This window comes from Amblyomma maculatum, chromosome 6 (genome assembly GCF_055883805.1).
Source record: "Amblyomma maculatum isolate TAMU_Amacu chromosome 6, ASM5588380v1, whole genome shotgun sequence".
NCBI lineage: Eukaryota > Metazoa > Arthropoda > Arachnida > Ixodida > Ixodidae > Amblyomma > Amblyomma maculatum.
In genome coordinates, this window is record NC_139349.1 from 68,630,136 (window position 1) to 68,649,393 (window position 19,258).

Consider the following 19,258-nt stretch of genomic DNA (forward strand, 5'->3'; position numbering starts at 1 on the left):
ACAATTACACAATTTTTATTATTTTCATACAATATTTTTGGTTTGCAAGTAATTTTCATGTTATGTAAAATTAAATTAGCAAGACATTTAATTTTATGGTTGTAAAGTACGAAACATTGCCAAAAATTCAGATGGCTGGATCAAGTTGCTCTCTCACTTTTGATTCCTCCTCTCCTCGCATTGTGGCGAGTGCGGTAAATCACAGGAATGGCAGCAGGGCAGTATTGTCTGTAGCTGTGTGTAAACACCTGTTTTAACGTTTTTCGCTTGGGTGGCGTTCAACGGTTTCATACGCAGCCTCTGGTGACCATAACTTAGTGAGTACACGTCAGTGTCAATGCTGTCTATCACTGAAAACGTATCTACTGTGATTTAATTGCTATCCAAATTCTGTGCATGATCGTAAGCGCGAGTTATAAGCGATCTGTTACTGTGGCATAACTGTACTGGGAGACGAAGACCCCATTCAGGACGGGCGGCAATGACTGACCCATATTCACGAATTCACTTTCTACCTTGGCACTAGTGGCCTACAATACGATGGTGGTCTCTCGACGACTTCCCTCACAACAGTCGCGCGCAGGATTTCCCAGTTGCTTCTAGGTCACGGAGTTCACTGGCCTCGTTGGGAGAAAGTGCACGAGTAAAAGTAGCCGATGTGGACGTCCGCAATCGCCGTCGAGCAGTCTTCCTTGACGTCTGTTTGTGTTCCTGCAGCACCATGTCTGACTCGGACATGGCTCACAACCCGTTCGCGGCGCTGTTCCCATCCATGGTGGATGTGCAGGCCTTTGTCCAAAACACCGCCGAGGGATCCCCTCGGGATTTTCCGCTGGCAGTCACCGAGAAGGACCTTGCAACCCGTCGGATGGAATCCAACGAGAGCTCACCAACGGAGATCATCAGCTCCGCGAGCCACGTAACTAGTGGCGTCATGCCCGATGACCAGCAATTGCTGTCAACAGCGCTCGAGGATATATTCAGGGTCACAATCTCCGGTAAGACGCCTAAGCATATTAGATGCGCCGCGTATGCGTTTCTCTTTGCACATATTCTACACGCAAGCGGCCGCGCGTTGCGGAAGCCGCGAGACAGGTGCCACACATGCATTAGCGCACGACTAAAGTTTAGCGCGCGTCACTCGCTCGCTTTCAGCGCAGGCATTCCGAGCCTGCGGAACGCGGCTTGCACGGCAGCCAAGACAGCTGGAGAGCCAAATGAGATACTGTGCGCCTTTTAATGGCTACCAGGCCGTCTCTGTAATAAGCACGCTTGGAAAGCGCTCTGTGGCATTGACCCAGAACGACAGCGACTGGTACTGGGCCATGAAGAATATGCGCAGGACAAATGATTGCGTAGTAGACAAAGGTTTTGTGCGGAGGGATGTAACCAGGGGATCAAGTAGCGTCTCTCAATAACGCTGTTGAGCTAATGTGGCGCGTGTTATTCCATTTATACGTTTAAGTAGTTAGCAGAAAAAGGTTAACTGTGTAAAAAAAAGCAGTACAGTAGCTTTCACTTTTGTGCATGATTTTGCGACTGTGATGTAGTCTTGTCCACCTACAGTGATGTCATGCCTTACCCTAGCTGCTCAAATGCTATGTAAAGCATTTGGAAATTAAGTGCCCCCGTTTCATTCATTATTAGGCTGTGGATTACTAACTCTGTGCAATGCATGCAGTTATGACTCATATATATATATATATATATATATATATATATATATATATATATATATATATACAGGGTTTTGAATATTTGGGGGCTGGGATTTAAAACATTCCTATGCAAAATCTACTACACCATTCGAGCTGAAATAACGTTCACAAAGTAGCAAAATATCGTCTACGTTATCTGATAAGTGATTCAACATCGGTACTTGCCTAGATTTTCCGAAATCGAGAAAAAACTGCTCTCGGCGGCGTGCACAATTTTCGCAGAAGAGAGTCGAAAAGCTATTTTGACATGAGACGTCATCTGTCGACCAGTGAGACAAGCTCCATCCCGGCCGTTGGCGCGCTTGCCTTGCTGCCCGACAGATGACGCATCATGTCAAAGTAGCTTTTCGGCTCTCTTCTGCGAAAATTGTGCACGCCGCCGAGAGCAGTTTTTTCTCGATTTCGGAAAATCTAGGCAAGTACCGATGTTGAATCACTTATGAGATAACATAGACGATATTTTGCTACTTTGTGAACGTTATTTTAGCTCGAATGGGGCAGTAGATTTTGCATAGGAATTTTTTAAATCCCAGCCCCCAAATATTCAAGACCCTATATATATATATATATATTACGGATAAAGCTGATGATTTCTTGGTTTCATATTACGTTTGTGGTTTTAATTTTCTCAAGTTTCATTTAAGCACCTTTGTCTCATTTATTTATTTATTTCATAGCATTTGTTCTGGTATCCATACATGTTTCCGAGCATAGGCTCGTTTTGCATTTATTGTGTTCACACTGCCGAACATATGTAGTGCTATTCGAAGGGAGCTTTGATGTGACTATCACGCAGACACAGTGCTTCCCTACAGCCATGCATCTTATACAAAACAATTTTCTGGTACGCCTAGTTGCCGACAGTGGGCCTAATGATTAAAATATTCTACATGGCATCTGCATTCTCAGTTACATCTCACAGCAGACGATATTGCATTGAAAAGCGCGAACAGTTACAAGCATTACTAACAGTGGGCAAATTGAAGGCTTGCAACAACTTATACATACTAGTGCTTCCTGGCACCATAGTACAACGGAATACTTTATTAGGATTAAATAGAAATAAAGAGAGCGTGTAAAATGCATTTTTATTTGCATTGGAACTTTTTGCTCATATTTGTATTTCTTTTTGTATTGTGGTCTGCTTCTGTTTTTCTAGCAGCCATCGCTTGTAGCAGAGTGCAAATATGGTGTCTGTCCTCTAACTTGTAATAAGTCTTTAGCAGTCAGCAGTACTGAAGAATAAATATATCAATCAAATAAATAACGTGTCTACCACCACAATCTGGTCTAGAATAGGTATTAACCTAAACAGCAAGCTAACATTAGCTTGTCAGTACTTTGGTGTGAGCTAGTCGGTTCTTCATCTTGCAACATTAAGCAACGCCACAAGATGAGAACAACACAGAAACTTTGAGATGACAGGACAAGCACTGAATACCGGCTAGTACTTTGGAGCAAACAGGCCTCAATTTATACAAAGAAGGCGCATCGCATAACTCAAAGCAGGAACTGAAAACCTTAAGGACAATCACACGAGCGAATTAGAAATCTGAAGGCGCATTCATCAACATTAAGAAAACTTAAATGGCCAGAGGGGACCGAGTGATGGTTATGTGCATATGCTTGAAAATCAAACACATAGGGAACCTCCTTGAGAGCTTGCCAGAGGTCCTGGGACGTCCCTTACTTGACAGTACAGCAGAGAAATGGTAAAATACAATTTTTTAAAATGAGTAGAAAGTAGAGAAACAGGAATATAGGGAGCACTAGGTAAAAAGCAGCACACAAAAGAAAATAGCGATACACTACGAGCAAGAGGACAAAAAGAAAAAAAAATTGAAACATGGTTAGCTAAAAAGTTAACCACTAATTCATAACTTTTCCAGGTGACTGCGGTTTAAAACCTAGCCAAGGTCCGTGCTGTGTTCTCCTGGAGTCCTTCAGGGATTCCAAAAAGTGCCTCGGGCTTGGCATCCTTGACGAGGTGGGTAAATTGATTTTCCTAGCAATCTGCATACCTGGTTAGGCTGTAATAAGTGACTACAGTAGGTGCTCAAAGGTGTTGTACTATAAAGACGAAACTGAGAAAGCCTTGGCACATGTGATTGGCTACTGAGTATTGTTGAGATCTGTGCTATGTGTCGTGTCTTTGTTTAAATACATCTTGTATGCACTTACACTAGATTTGTTTCTTTCAGATTGTGTTTGAAAGACTTGTTTTAGACGATCCGCAACAGCATATTGTTCGAAAAAGTTCTGCTGCAAGTGAGATTGCTGATGCATCAGAGTCGAGAGTTTTTTTCTATTTGTACCAATGCTACTTCAGACTTCAAAAAGCTGGTGCCAAACTAAAGGTGCGTATTTTTTATCTAGCACTGATTGCGTAAAGCTTCTTGAATACATGCATGATGGCACTAACAATTAGCATTGCCGTTTAGAGGAAGAGTAAGTGTCAGTTGCAGAATTATTTTCAGATTTTACTATAGTTTCAACTTATATAGCAATATATGGGTGATTTATGTTTATACACTAATTTGCCATTTGTGAAGACATGCTTGTGGCATGGGTGGGGTACAGGAATGGATTTTTGCAGGTCGGAACACCTAAGCGTTTGCTTTGTGGTAGAACATCCGCCTCACATTCGGGAGGTACGGGTTTCGATCCCTGGTGCTGCCAGGCACCCACCGGTTTTCAGTGGGTACAAGCTTTCCCCTGGCCTGGTGCTCGGTTCTTCTGGGGTGAAATGCTTGGGAAAGGGGTCATGGCCAAGGGTATCAAGCAAAACATTTTGCGTAGGAAAGCGACAGCGTCTAAGTACATGGTTTGAGCGGTCTAAAATGTGGGGTTCAAATGGCACCGAGCCACACACCTCTCAACTCTGCACTCTAAGAGTGACCCATAAGTTCGCCCTCAGGTATGACAGTTAGAAGAATTCGAGAGGGCAGCTCCTAGGCACTTGTTCCTTTAATTTTGCTTTGATGGAGTCATAGTTGTCGGCATATTTGGCCACCACCTGCCGTTTCTGGCAGGCTCAGTGGCTTACGGGTTATGGCGAGAGCGAATGAATCCGGAACTGAAAGGTGACAAAGTGGAGAGATGGAAATGCCTTCCCCACATTGAGGTGAGTGTGAAGAAGGAGAGAGGCAATGGATGGTTTAGAGGGCATGGCGAGAGTGAAGAGGACAGCAATGGAAAAGGGAAAAGCATTAGAAGGATAGTGGAGGTGAAGGTACGGTAGGAGCATTGAAGAAGGGTAGGGTTCATTTTAGGCTGGCTGATGCGTAAATACGCCTTGGTGAGGTATGAAATTTTTCAAAGCGCTAAAAGGTCACACTTGCTAACTAGCCCGATTCACCATGCTTATGATTTCGCAGGAGAGAAACTTGTCTACAACGCATCTCATGCCACTTCTGAAATCTTAAGGCTTTCTTCATGACAATGAAGAAATGAGTGTCGGTTGAAAGCATGTGTAATCCTAGCTGTAAGGAGTAGTCTCCAGCTGTATGTGTGCATGCTCGCGCATGCCTCTTTCAAATTCTTTACCTCAGCATATCACAAAACCAAAATATCTTGCGCTCAAATTTCGCATACTGAGGATGGTAATCATCAGCTATCTTTGTTTATTTTTTATTATTTTGAAAACCCCTCTAATCAGAAATTTTTTATTAAAAGATATTACAGGACTTTGCTTAAGTCTGCTTAAGAGCAGAAATGGTGCAAGCCATTTTACAGGACTGTTTCCACAAACCTCCTTGATTTTCACGAACTGCGTCATCATTGTCATCCATTCTATCATCATCAATATCGCTGCTATCATTATTGTCAGCTAAATGCACCGTCATTGTCATAGCTACTGTCATCATTGTTATTATCACTGATTGCATCGTAATTGTCATCGCTACTATTATCCTCACGCTAGACGAGAAGAATTACAATCGGTTTGAAAGTGAAAGTTTATTAGATTGCACATATTTACAAAATGCATAAAAATACTCACGAGTTTGGCGGGGCCTAGTGCTTTGTGCGTCAGATGGAAATTGGAGGGATAGTGGTTCGATTTTGGTGGGAACAGACATTTTTTTCTTGAATGTCAGTTTGCATGGACATTTCCGCAGCCCAAAATATCAGCGCTCGTCCTCTCGTTATCATTCATTGTCCTCTTATTTTGTGCTGCTGTAATGTTCCATAAGCATGTAACAGGATGCCCATTTAACGGCAGTAATCATCAGCTGGGCAAGGCAAAGGCATGCAAAATATTGCAGGTGTGTTTTTGTGTAAGTGCAAGTAAATGGTTTCAGACCTTTTAGATGGGTTGCTTTACATAAAATGGCTCGGGTCATTTGAGACATATGTCACATGTTAAAACACTTGATGTTCTTGGTAAATTTCACCCTACTTTGCCGTGGGAATTTTTTTTTTTTTTTTTTTTTTTTTTTTTTTTTTTTTTATTCCCGGTCTAGTCTCTATAGAAGGTGTATGCAGGGCTGTATTTGCATATTCATTAATGATGGGACCACTTGACTGCACTCACTTACAGAATGAAGATTTCAGGGCCATTGAGAAAACAATTATATCTCAAGCCTCAACATGCCTTTGCCACTGTGACATTTACCCTGGTAAAAAGATACAGGAACAGGTGTTCTACCTTTTGGAGGAATATCACGAAGATGCAGGTAAGAGTTCATTTTCTGAAAAGGATGCATCAGTTTGCAGATGAGTGTCATGCAGTCATATGCTCTGAACTTACTCTCACGGGTGCCTGATCAGAGGACTGCGGCCCTTGCAAGAGAGAAAGGAAATATTATTGCCTAAATAATCAAAATTTCCTAACTCTGATTCAAGCCGAAACACCTTAACTTTTTCTTTCAGTGCAGTTATTTCAAGCAAGGAGTGTTATTGAACAAACTAATGCTAGTTAGCTAGTAAGCAATTATTAGGCAAGTGGCAGCAGTTACAGTGGTAAAAAAAAGGTAACCAAGTAGGAGAATAAAATCAGCTACATCCTCAAAAAGTTGGAAGAATGGCATCTCTTTGTCAGACATTCTCATGAACTGGCTGAGGTTTATTAACCAGAGAAACACTTGAGTAAAAAAAAAAAAAAGTAAAAAAAAAACATTTTACAGACTCGGAAGATGGAGACACGCACACCGTTACAGTTTGTCTGGGAAAATTTTTCTGCCTACCAAGCAAACTAGCTTGCAAGGCTATTTGAAGAGTCTAATTTCTACTTTTTGTGCATGATGATTGAATATAAATTCTTCTTGTCTCAGGTGCCATTCCTCTTAAAATGTACTGCTTGTATGAATTTTATTGTATGATTTTTTAAAGTCTGCTGATGCATTTTTGCATCATTTCAAACTCGGGGCTGCAGAGTCAGAAAAGAAACTTATACGATAGACAAGTGCCACCATAAGCTCATTTTGAAGTTTTTTTTTCTACAAAACACAAGAGTAGAGGTGGTCAGTGGTGTTAGTGACAGTGCGTATGGCTTAGTTTTGTAGAAAAATTTTTTTTGGTCAGTAAGTGTAGTTTTGAAAATGCTACCCCACAAGCACAAAATGCATTGTGAAGATAAAGCAAGGGGCTAAGGTATTTTCTCTGCTTGTAGGTTAACCATGGCACTGTACAAAGGGGGCTGATACCCTTGTTACATGGGTATTTTTAACAGCAGTTCCACTGACCATCAGTTGAACTGAATGGCAGTAGGCGGTGCTACGCAGCAGCTCCAACTGCAGTTTGGATCTCAACAGCTATTCACTTCAACTGAGGTTGGGGTGGCGATTGAACTTGTCAGCTGCAGAAGTGCTGCATCGGACAAGTCGGCAGCATTTCCGGCCACACTCCGTTCTCAGATCACAGGGAAAGTTGTTGTCCTAACTGGTATAAGTCCCGACTTGCAGCATTTACTAATCAGGTGAGTGTAAACACCAGCCCACGAAGCAGCATCACAAAAATAAGGCCTAAGCAGTCAGCCAGATGTGCCTCAAATGTATTGCCTTGGCTCTGTGTAGGGCTCGGTTATAGCATACTAGAAACAGAAAACTTACGTTGAAATTGTAATTCAGTGATATGTTGCATGATCGTAATGCTTAAGGTTAGTAGCAATAAAAAAAAAAAAAAAAAACATTTTTCATTTTTGAATGCATGTAACAGCAGCCGAGTGCTGTTCATTCAACGTTAGTTGTGAAGCTTAACTCAATGGAAATTCAACCCAACAGTGTTTGAAGCTGCCCTTGTGACACCAGTATAAGTGGGCGAAGGTGGTGAGGGGGGGGGGGGGGGGGCAAATTTGTTTGGGGAGCCGAAGTTGAATTTGTCTCCTATCCTAATCAAAGCAAAAAATTTTATTGCTAGCGGATACTGAGAAATATTACGTAGAAGTTAGTTTTCATTTTTTGTATGATAGTGCACTCTCACAATTAATTCACTGGGAATGGAAGTTAAATTTCATCAGGCGGCAAAAAAAAAAAAAACTTTTTTGAGTTGTTCAGAGTTTTTAGAGCAAAGTATTTGAATTTTTTGGTTTGATCTGCTGCTGGTGGTAACAGTACTATAGCACCTAAACTTTTGATACCCAGGTCATCAAGATCACCTGGAAAGCTTTGTGCGGAAGTGTGCCGACTCGATCAAGCTGCGTTTCGACGCGGAAGAAGAGCAGGTGTCCCTCCTGGAGGTGCTGTCACACTCATTCGACCTGCTCAAAGCGCGGTTCTCGAAGGTGTCCATCTCCAGCCGCGAGCTCTTTGTGCTCGTAGACATACTCAAGTACTTCACCCAGTCAACACCTATGGCAACGGTGGGTCCGGATGCGTTTTTATTTTGCAGCGATCAACTGTTAAGCATACTTAGTTGCTGTCACATTTAGTATCACCAGGTTGCATAAGCTGGGTGTCTTTTGATTTCTTTTTTGTATCTTGTCGAGAAAGAATCCGGGGCTTTGAAACTGTATGCATCATGTTGTTGGTCTCAGCTGACTTGAATGCACTTTTTAATGGTGCTTGCATAAGAACATGATTGCTCATGAAACTGCATGCAGCCTACAGGCTCCAGAACTGGTGCTATATGTTGTCTAATCCTGGTGCTGCACTATGTCATCTGTACACCAGTTCACGAGCAGAACCTGAAGCTTAGAATGTTGCTTTAAACATGTCAGTGCTTATTGAGCTGTAATACATAAAAGACATTATGTGCTGTGATAATATAATGGAGTTCTCCACTACATTTCTCATTATTCTTGTTGCTTTAGAACATTAAACTTTTTATATCATATCATGTTGTACGAGTGGTACCCATGTTTGTGATTTGTGGAGAGTATGTTTAATCCTAGGTTGAAGAGATAAATATGTGTGTATTTATGTATTCTGTTGTGATATGTATTTATCAGCATTTATTGGGGCACATTTCAGATAGCTAAGTGCCCTGACTACCTTATTTGCGGAACCCCAAGTGTATAGCTACATTCCTTTTGTCCCTAACCAGATGCTCTCTAGGGCCTTATTGCTCCATTTGGGTGCTACGCATTGAGGTTACTAAATGTTAATAGTGTTAGTGTACCACAGGCATCTCATGTGGCGTGCTTTTAAGGGATTTTGAGGACAAACCAAAATTGACCTATATCAACTGATTACAATGCTCAGGTAGCAAAAAGAGGCTGTTTTCAGTGGAAGAGCTTTGTAAGTCAGAAAAGAGAATAGACTGACTTACAATCAGTCTGTGAGAAGGACGTCAAGCGCTTTTTTGGTTGCTGATATGCAAGGCTAGACTGCACTGCAGTAGACTTCCATTCAGCACTTGCTGTGTACATAATGCACTCTTTGTCATTATCTACTTCACAAGTTTGCATTGAGTGGCAGCAAAATATATTCACTTTTCAGTTCCAAATTTCTTTTCAAGCATTTTTCTTCTGCTGCTGAAGAACAAAGAAACGAAAAGCCAAACAATGCGGTCGTCCATAGCATTTCTGTAATTTCCACATAAAAAGCAGTGTCAAGAGGTGCCAACCCTGGCAATGAGCTAGTGAGAATTGTTTGTAAGGTGAGAGCTAACATGGGACAAAGTGTAGGCGTAGATGATTTGCCCAGTTTAGTGAATGACCTGATAGTATCCACAGATGCATGCCACACACATGTACACATGCACATGCACACACTCACACGCACACCGTACCTCAGCCACATAATCTTGGTGCGCTAAGAAGCACAGCATATGCGGTTTTGCAGCACTTGCCTGCCGCACGCATTTCTCATCTATTGCCTTCTTACTGACAGAAATACAGAAGGTGACGCCGTGTTCATGCAACGCTTTGGTTTTCACATGAAATCAAACTCAGTTGTATTCATAGCCACGTTGCCCTCATGCTTAAGAAGTACTTCCATAAGTTGTAAACAAAAAAATCATATAACTGAAAAAACTGGGCCGAAGAGGCGATTAAAGAAAAATGGAAGGTATTTGAGAGTGTTTTTTTTTTTTTTTTTCACTAAGCAACATGATGTGTTCAGTAAGTAGCCATTTAGTTACGAAATGACAACTTCAGGACCATATTATCACCAACCACTGATAAAGACCCTGGTATAGTAAAGATTTTTGCCGGTCTCAGTGATTTCACTATAAAGGGGTTCTACTGTATAGGATTTGAAAAGCATGTATTAGAGCAGGGTCTAAAGGATTTGTACTAACTAGGCTTGTTTGAAAGTTCTGAGAAGAAATAATAAGTCTTGTTGCCTTTGGTTGCACAGTACACATAGCAGCTGCAATTTTAATGTTATCATATTGTCTTCTAAAGTGTCATTTGTCTTCTTTCTCAATTTAAAAATCCCTTTTTTTTTTAAAAAGGCTTCTTTAGGGTCATAGTATTCAACTTAGGTACAAAGCCTCTTGCTTCATACAACAACTGCCAAGCTCAGAGTTGCAGTTCCTGGTAGGGGCAGTAACTGGCAGCCGGCCAGTATTTTCCTTTCCTTATTTACACACCTCCCATTGAAAATGTCAGTGACTGGGGCTTTTACTTGGCCTTGGGGGGTTCAGTTTATTGCACTTTTGCTCATCACATTCTTGCATTCGTTTATGTGGCCTTCTCTTCTAGCACTAGCAGTACTCCCGGTCAAAGATGCTATCTGGCGCATATCTAGTGGCACTACCTACCCACTAAATATAGCCACAGGAGGAAAACTTGTAGTGTTCAGGCTGATTGAATTTCGATGAGGCGTTGTGATGCTGCGGGTGCACACAGCTCGCTTTTATTTTTATTTTTTTTATGCTTATAGTTTGCTGAAGTACAGTTGTAGCCATCTAACTGTAAAGATGTGTCTGTAGAAAACAAAGCTGGAAATGCCTTCAGTGTTTTTCTGTCAGAATGGTCATTGAGCCTGTTTGGTTGGTGTCTGTGTTAGGTTTCCACCTAGTGGCAAAGAGGGGTCTATAACATACTTGGTAGCCGGAGAGGAGAATTTAACGGGAAAATAAAACAAAATTTAGGGCTTATGAGAACATGCCATGTGCACTGTCCAGATTTTGGGAATTAAGAAGAGCCTGGAGCAAAATGTGCTCAGTAGTGTGATACACCAAACAAGGAAATGACTAATCTGAGTGTCAGTCACTCATGTTCAAGATAGGGTATCGGACCAGATGTATTCCACTTTCTGGCCGACATCTCTCTCTTTCCAAGCAATAAAATGATCTATCTTAAGTGCCAGTTATACCATCATAATTCTTTAAGTGCCAATCAAGCATGTAAAACATGTGCTTTTGACCGCTATGGTAGTGATTTTAAAGAGTGATAGGAATTCTTATTATATTCTTTTTACTGCAAAAGCAGTGCTACTGTCACCCCCATTCTAGAAATTTTATGTCTGTTAACCCTTTAACTGTCAGTATAAGAATGAGCATTGAAATCATTTTTCTTTTGGTTTGTATTAGGTTTTATTAGTCTAAATGCCCCGCAAACAAAATTAAAAGTTTTGATCAACGGTTTCAAAAAAGTACAGAGCGTCAACAGTTTTGTTGATCAGCCGAGACAAGAAGCATATAGCCGGCAGACTGACATGCGTTACTCAGTCCTTGTGGAGGAACTAGACAAAACAGTTCATGCCACCCTTCAGGTAGAGATAGGCATCACGTTTGCTGCACTCTAAACCTGATACACTTTCATGGCAGAGAGCACAGCGCCCTGTGGCCAGCTGCACTGCCTGTCGGTTTGGATGTTGTTCACTATAGCAGCAACCGGCAAGGAACGCACATTGTTATATCTGCACTCAAGTGAAGGCAGGCAATGCAGTGTGCTCGTTTTGTTTTCTCAAATTGTGGATGTCTTGGCTTTCAGTGTGGAAAAATAACAAAAATATATGCAATCTTTTAAATATCAAAAGAGAGAAGCTTGACAGTTGACTCAGTTGCTTCACCTAAAAGCAAGGTTCCGTTTGGCTCAACGCAGATTAAGTAGTATTTTTTGTCTGTAAAGAAATTACCATATGATTTAGCAGTATGCATTGTGTCACATGTACACGCAGCATTTTGTTTGCACATTTGATGCTGCGAAGCTTAGTCCAAGAATATAAACTTCAGTTTTTCTGTTGAGTGGATGTGCCATTAACTGACTCAGCCTAGGTTCTTATTATGCAGGGACATTAGCTTCTTTTTCCTTGCCTTGCTTTGTGCATTCACGTGCAAAATGTTCTTGCAGGCCCTGCTGGACTTCAGCACTCCATCAGGTGCAGGGGATCTTCGGAGCTTCCAAGAGAGCCTTCTTGGAGCACCACTTTGCGTGTCATGCCTGCCACGGAGGGAAACGGATGCTTTTGAGTTTTTCGACATGCCTTCTCAGTCCACTATGCAAGAACACTCCATCACAGAAAAAAACCTCTGGATAGTGAGTGCCTGTTCCTGATTGTGTTCCTGACCCTTTGGCAGGCTTATGCTTAGAGGCAGTGTTTTGAAGATTTCAAATTGCGTGCCCACTGGTATCAAAGTATAGTCTTGGTGCTGAGGCTTGATAACAGGCTTGAATGATAACTAAGCCACTGAAGAATACAAAAAAAATAAAGGAGTTACAGTTAGATCTGGTTTTAACAAACTTGTAAAATCTCTGCGATTTTTCATTACATCCATGTGTTCGTTATATGCAGTTTTCGCTTGAAGGCCCAAAGGACCGTGCATAGTGAAAACCAGATTGAGAATTCATTGTGAGAGAAACTACCTTGAAAGTGTTTGCAGTAAATTAGAATTATTCGAAGTCATAGAAACGGTGAAAAGTTTCGTGATCACGCTGAGAGAGAGCGTGGCGCGACAGCGACGGCAGCCTTTACGTCCGACGCGGCTTGTGCGACGTGTCTATGATGGAGGGGGGAAAGGGGGTGACGGAGGAATCAGTCTGGGAGAGAGTGTGCGTGTTCACGCTGTTGCCGAGAGAAGAGACGCTGTGCCTTCAAGCATGCTCGCGCTCACCCACCATCGTTGCACTAGGAAACCGACACTGCCTCCATTGCCGGCACGCTACGCTATCCCGCTACCGACGCGCAGCAGCCCATGAGCAACCCATGGCAGTGACGGATGCACACTGCTCGCCCAGTCTTTCTTTTGTTCTGTTATATTTCGCTGCTTGTGAGCTTGAAACAATGTTCTTAGATAAGAGTCTCTCATCTAAGAAAGTTAACATGAACTACCGTAGTGCCACGTTCCGAAAGCGAAAGCAGCGGAGACTGCTGTGTTTTCCACATAAAAACGCTGTCTTCTCTGAAATGCGGCGCATAGTAACAACTGCGGTCACTCGTTGCTTCGTAGACATTGCTCTCGCGCCAATTCGTGTTTTACCATCCTGAAACTTGCGGGGTTCTGCCAAATTTTCAGTAATTCAGCACTAGCTAAGGGACAGTCGGCACTGTGAGTTTGTTATATTAAGGTCAACCGCTGCAACATGCTTGTTACATGGAGTTTTGAAATACACGCACTTCAATGGAGGCGGCGTTGGGGAAGTGAAAAACTTCGTAATATCTAGGAATACGCTACATGGAAGTTCGTTACATTGAAGTTTGACTGTATACAGGACTGTGGGAGGGATATAAGATGTAACAGCCATTGTCGTCATCATCGGCCGGACTATACCCACCACAGGGTCACGGCCTCTTTCATTCCTATTAACCCGGTCTTGTGCTAGCTGCATCCACTTGACCCCTGTGAACTTCTTAACCTCATCCACCCGCCTAACTTTCTGCCGCCCCCTGCTAAGCTTTCCTTCCCTTGGAATCCAATTATTTATCTTAAGCGACCATCGGTTATCCTCTCTTCGCACTACATGCCCTGCCCATGCCCATCTTCTTCTTCATTTCCATTAGAATGTCACTAACTCGTTATTTCTCTGACCCACTTTGTACACTTCTTACCTCTTAAAGGGACACTAAAGAGAGAAAGGAAGTGGGTTTGCATCGATAGATAGCCAGTTCCTGATTACAAAAAGACCACTCTTACTGAAAACACAGCTGTTATAAGGTAGTAAAGAAGAATAACAGAAATACAGGTATCGCCACCACAGCCAAACGGCCGAGGCTCGCAACTACAAATCACGTGACGCGCTAGGGATCCCGGAGGCTGACAAATGCGAATTACGTTGTATGTTTGAATGCGATAGTACGTTTTTTCTCAAACATGATAACACGCTTTTATCATACGTAAACGATGGCGAAAATACAACGTAAACGTTGCAAGGCAAATACAAAAATATACTTGGAGGCGCCACAGGCGCCCACTTCAGTTTTGGTTATGTTTCGACTCGGGCATTTCGTGCGCACTCGGATAGTTTGGTTGAACCTGCAGCGCCTGAATTACGAGCTTGGAGCAGCAGATGCGCCTTGACGGTTCCCATTTGAGCATTCGGAGACACGAGCGAGCGAAATCCGCTACCGCCGACACACTCCTTCGTTCACACTTCTGCGCCAACATATCGCCGCCGTTGCCGCTTCGACCTGACCGCTTGACTGCAGCTGCGTACGCCACGAAAAGCATACATATGCTAAGTACCGAAGGAAAAACGCATTATCATTCAATTGTTCGCTAAATCATGGCACATCTGACCAACATATACTGCGTCAACAAGACCTTCAACGTGCTATTTGCAGGCGTCGTTAACAAAAGGGGCATACGCGCCGCTCATACCAAGGAGAGCGTCGATATATTGAGGTCGGGTAAAAAGTAAAAACTAAAAATAACGAAGCACCAGAAATACATTACAAAAGGTTAAAAAAAATCGATTTGTAAAAAAAAAAAAAAAAAAGTTGTTAAAAGCTGTAAGACTCGAACTCGCTACTGCTTGCTCCGTAACGTACGGCGTTAACCGCTCGGCTACGCCGCGCCACACGAACCTTGGAAATAGTTCTAGTTTTCATGTCATGGCCCCATTTACAATAAAGTGTTTCTGCTGCCGGTCTAAAAATTACAATTTCTTGATCATCGGCGCATGCTGCCTGCTCTCACGTCTTGCAACTAATGTTCTGGATGCCTATGCGCACTATATTGTGCACTGGATCCATTTTAACATGTGGAATTTCACAGCGCTGGCAAATGTAGTGGCGCCGGCACTTCGGTCATGTTCTGCTACCGTGGACATAATTTTCGCTGAACACGGAGCTGTAGCACAAACCTTGGAGGAAAAAAGTGCGACGAAGCTTCAAAACTGACAAGCGCAGCAGCGAGGACACTATTTTGCTGGTAACTAAATCTTATTTGTATGTAAACATGTCAGGAAGCGTTGCGATGACCGGGGGCTCGGTTTGTTGCAAGAAGGAGCGCAAAAGCTTGTGCAACATGTAAAGTATTGTGCATTACAAGCGCTCTATGTTTTTTTTTTTTTCTTCCTTTGTGGGCCCATCGCTCGGTAAATTACTCTCTTCATCGTTTTATTTATTTCGGCTGAGGCCGTCATTGCGAGTACGCTGTTGCCTGTTGGCCCTTGAGGGATGCGACGCCGCGGGCCGCGCCGGCTCGCTAGCTATCACGGAGTCTCCGCTTACGTCATAGTGTGCGTCACTCAACTCCAACTACGTAGTTGGAGGCCACAGTTTGAATTCGACCGGCGGGAACAAGAAAAAACCTCAACTTCTTACCGCAATATCTCAGCAATTATTCGATTTTTTGCTGCCGGATATGCGGCGACAGTGCCACCAAATGTAGTTTATTAGATTTTCATACCATCTTTGGCTGTCTTTAGTGTCCCTTTAATGTTACACCTACCATATTTTGTTCCATAGCTCTTTGCGTTTCTCTCAACTTAGGGGGAGACATGAGTCTTAAAATTGGTTTTGTTATTTCCCAAATTTTATGAAACCTCACAGAATTGTTCGTTTTTTTCTACTGATTTCAAATATAATTTCCCTTCTAGGGTTATTAGTTCTAATGGTATTAGACAATTATTGCTATTGTCTGTTCAAGCAATAGGGAAAAAAATGCTCATCAGAAATAATTTAAATATACAGGTAGATACTATAAAGTATAATGAATGTAATGTTGGAAGCAGTTTTAAGATTGAGCTAATAATAGAGATTTAGCAGCCCACTGAACTTGGCACTCACAGCTATGGCAACTGTGCAAGAATTTCAAGATAAAATGCAAAAATTTTACAATGAAAATAAAAAATGTGCTTCCAACATTGCATTCCTTACAATTTGTAGTATCTACCTGTATATTGAAAATTGATTTCTGAAGAGCATTTTTTTTTTCCCTATTGTTTGAGCGGACAGTAGTGATAATTTTCTAATACCTTTAGAATTAATTGTCCTAGAAGACAAATTTTTGCATATTTGAAATCGGCAGAAAAAAAAAACTGAACAATTCTGTGGAGTCTCATCAAATTTGGGCAGTAAAATAACAAAATTGGTTTTAAGACATGTTGCCCCTTGAGGGGGGAGTTTGATCTTGTTAGCCTCCATGTTTCGGCCCCATAGGTGAGTACAAGTAAGACGCAACTGTTATATACTTTCCTCTTGAGTGATACTGGTAAGCGACTAGTCATAATGCTAGTCATGAAACAGTATGCAAGTTTTTTTTTACCTAGTGCCAAGTGGCATTAAAGTACTAGGCACGAGCTCCTGGTGACAATTTATAGACTGCTATATTTCTACATGATTCTGTAAGAGTGAATTGTTTACTTATTCCAGGTAATTTGATTTTGTTTGATCATAACTATCATGTATAGCAGCTCGTTAGTTATGAATTAGCACATTGTGGTGTGCTCATAATGATCGCCTGAAGCAGCGGTGTTGCATCTGTAGAACGTCAGGAATTTGGTCAGAAAAGCGCCGTGTTGGACGGTACCTTTCGTTCAGCCTCACGATTGTCAGGGTTAAATTCACTGAGGAGAATTTAATGCTCAAGTTTAGCTGCTGGTCACACGTATTTATTTGCAGGTTGTCAAATCAAAGTTAAAGCAGTGTTAATTTTCATTTTCAGCCGCTGAAAGGGCTTGCCACAGAAATGCACAATATCTTTTATACCCTTCTGAGACTGTCTCCAGAAACCCGCAACAAGACACTGACGTGGCTTGGCCGATGCATTGAGTCCTGTTCTGGTGAGTGCTTATTAGGTGTACTAAAAATACAGTGAAAGCTCGTTAATTCGAACCTCGGTAATTCGAATTTTCGAATAATTCGAACTACACTACTTGGTCCGGCCAAGCTCCATAGAGATCTGTGTATAAAAAAGCCCGTTAATTCGAACGCGGGTCGGTTCCGCTACGGATAATTCGAACTACGCGCCGCCGCGTCTGGGCGGCTTGGCGCACATCACGCGGCAAAAAAAAAAAGGGGGGGGGGGGGGGGGTAAAGAAACACCTCCGTGATCCGCAGGCATAATTAGAGGCTGCGCACGTCCAAAACGGGGACAGAATAAGGAATCAAGTAAAACCATGGAAGTGTGGGTAAAACTTAAATGGCGCCATGACCGGCGTGGCGGCCGGCGGCGTTGAAGGGAGGGGACGCGGCCGCGGCAAGGTCAGTGCATGGCCGCGCGGCGGCAGCTGCCTGCTCTCGCTTCTGCGCAACCTCCGTAGCTCGCAACTAAATACTCGTTAATTCCAACCCTGTTAATTTGGAAATAGGGATAAGTACTGTCGGCGCGGTCCCAGCCAATGCCCATAAAAGGCTATGATCTCGGACGGGCACTATAGGTTAAACTTTTTTTTTTTTTTTTTTTTTTGCGATAGCCATCCATCCTTCCACCCATCAGTCGTCAACGGAAGCACGCGAGTCAGCCGCGATCATGACGCCAGCTTTTAGCACCGTTCGCTCCGATGATTAGAGTGGCAGTAGACGGGGCGCCCGCCCAAGTCGCTCATAGCATGATAAAGCGAACGTACTGAAAAGGAGGCTTGCACAACCGGATAAGCGCTGGCACTTTGCCAAGTTCGCTTCCATCCCTGCAGGAGCTAAAGTCAAAAGATAAACACGCCGTTATCGCCGCGCAGCATCTTGGCGCACTGCCAAGAAATGCGTTGTGGACCGTGAAGGCGCGAAACAGAGGGACGCGCTAACGACTGGCGCCTTTATTATTATTTTTTTTTTCTTTCAGATTTGTAGGCACAAATCGGGGCTGGGTGGGTTCATTATGCGAGCGAGTTCGTTACGCGACTAAATACGGTACATTTACCGTAGTACAGACGGTTTTGGCCAGTTTTTTCGAGGCCATTCGATAATTCGAACATCGGATAATTCGAACATTTTTCCCGGTCCCGTGAAGTTCGAATTAACGAGCTTTTACTGTACTAGCTTTATTTTGGAGTAGTGCCATTCTCGGCTTCCTCTGCATACGTATAGTGTAAGCAGATCGCAGATGTTTACTTCGTTCAAGTGTCATCCTGTTATCTGCTTCGCAGCATCAATGCATCTTGATGATTGATGTTTCCAGCGTAGGACTGCTTTGTGATGCACGAATTTAGTAATAATTATAATAATATCTTTATTTCTATCACATAACGGCGAGCTGCTGCTGTGCCATCCTCAACACACCACATGCCACAGCTTGCTCAGAGCTGCACGAAATCAACTGGCAAGTAACACGCACTCTAGAATGACAGTCGCAAGCTCACGCCATTAAATAAGAATAGCAGGTGCTTTCTTTTGGACCTTGTAGTGAAGTGGCCCTGTTCAACTCTCAGAAGAAGAAGAACCTTTTTAAAAGCTGCGTTTAATTAGTGCAACAGGATGCTGTCTTTGCCTCTGCAATGCACCAAAGTGCAGACTGTGATAGTAGCGGTACAGTTGGAACCCACATTGGTCAAATGGCCAGTATTGTAGACAAGGGTGGGCTGTGTTCCCAGGTGTGGAACAACAGCTTGCTTTTAGTCTTCTCACTTTGGAATGTTTGGCCAGCAAGTTAACTTGTAGCATACAGCCAACGCTTGCACGTTATAAGAATTTATGCGGCTGTCATTGATTGCCAAGCTTTGTTGGTGAATTCGGAAGAGAGAAATCAGGATGCACACTAAGTGTCACTGCAGTATGACTGAGTAGTTCCTCTGTCGTGCAATGTAAGTGCTCATCTATTGTGACTACATACTA

General features: G+C 42.7%; 1 protein-coding gene across 2 annotated transcripts in view; it reads left to right on the forward strand.

The window, feature by feature from the left end:
* Positions 1-174: 174 nt before the first annotated feature.
* Ube4A (Ubiquitination factor E4A) overlaps positions 175-19,258 on the forward strand; it is a 46,453-nt gene continuing 27,369 nt past the window's right edge. For both annotated transcript variants that reach the window (XM_084606888.1, XM_084606889.1), the window contains exons 1-8: positions 175-317; positions 718-998; positions 3,608-3,705; positions 3,920-4,075; positions 6,259-6,394; positions 8,300-8,517; positions 12,400-12,585; positions 17,154-17,271. In XM_084606888.1, the coding sequence (XP_084463014.1) occupies positions 722-998; positions 3,608-3,705; positions 3,920-4,075; positions 6,259-6,394; positions 8,300-8,517; positions 12,400-12,585; positions 17,154-17,271 (1,189 nt within the window). In that variant the 5' untranslated portion in view covers positions 175-317; positions 718-721. The remainder of the gene's footprint in view (positions 318-717; positions 999-3,607; positions 3,706-3,919; positions 4,076-6,258; positions 6,395-8,299; positions 8,518-12,399; positions 12,586-17,153; positions 17,272-19,258) is intronic.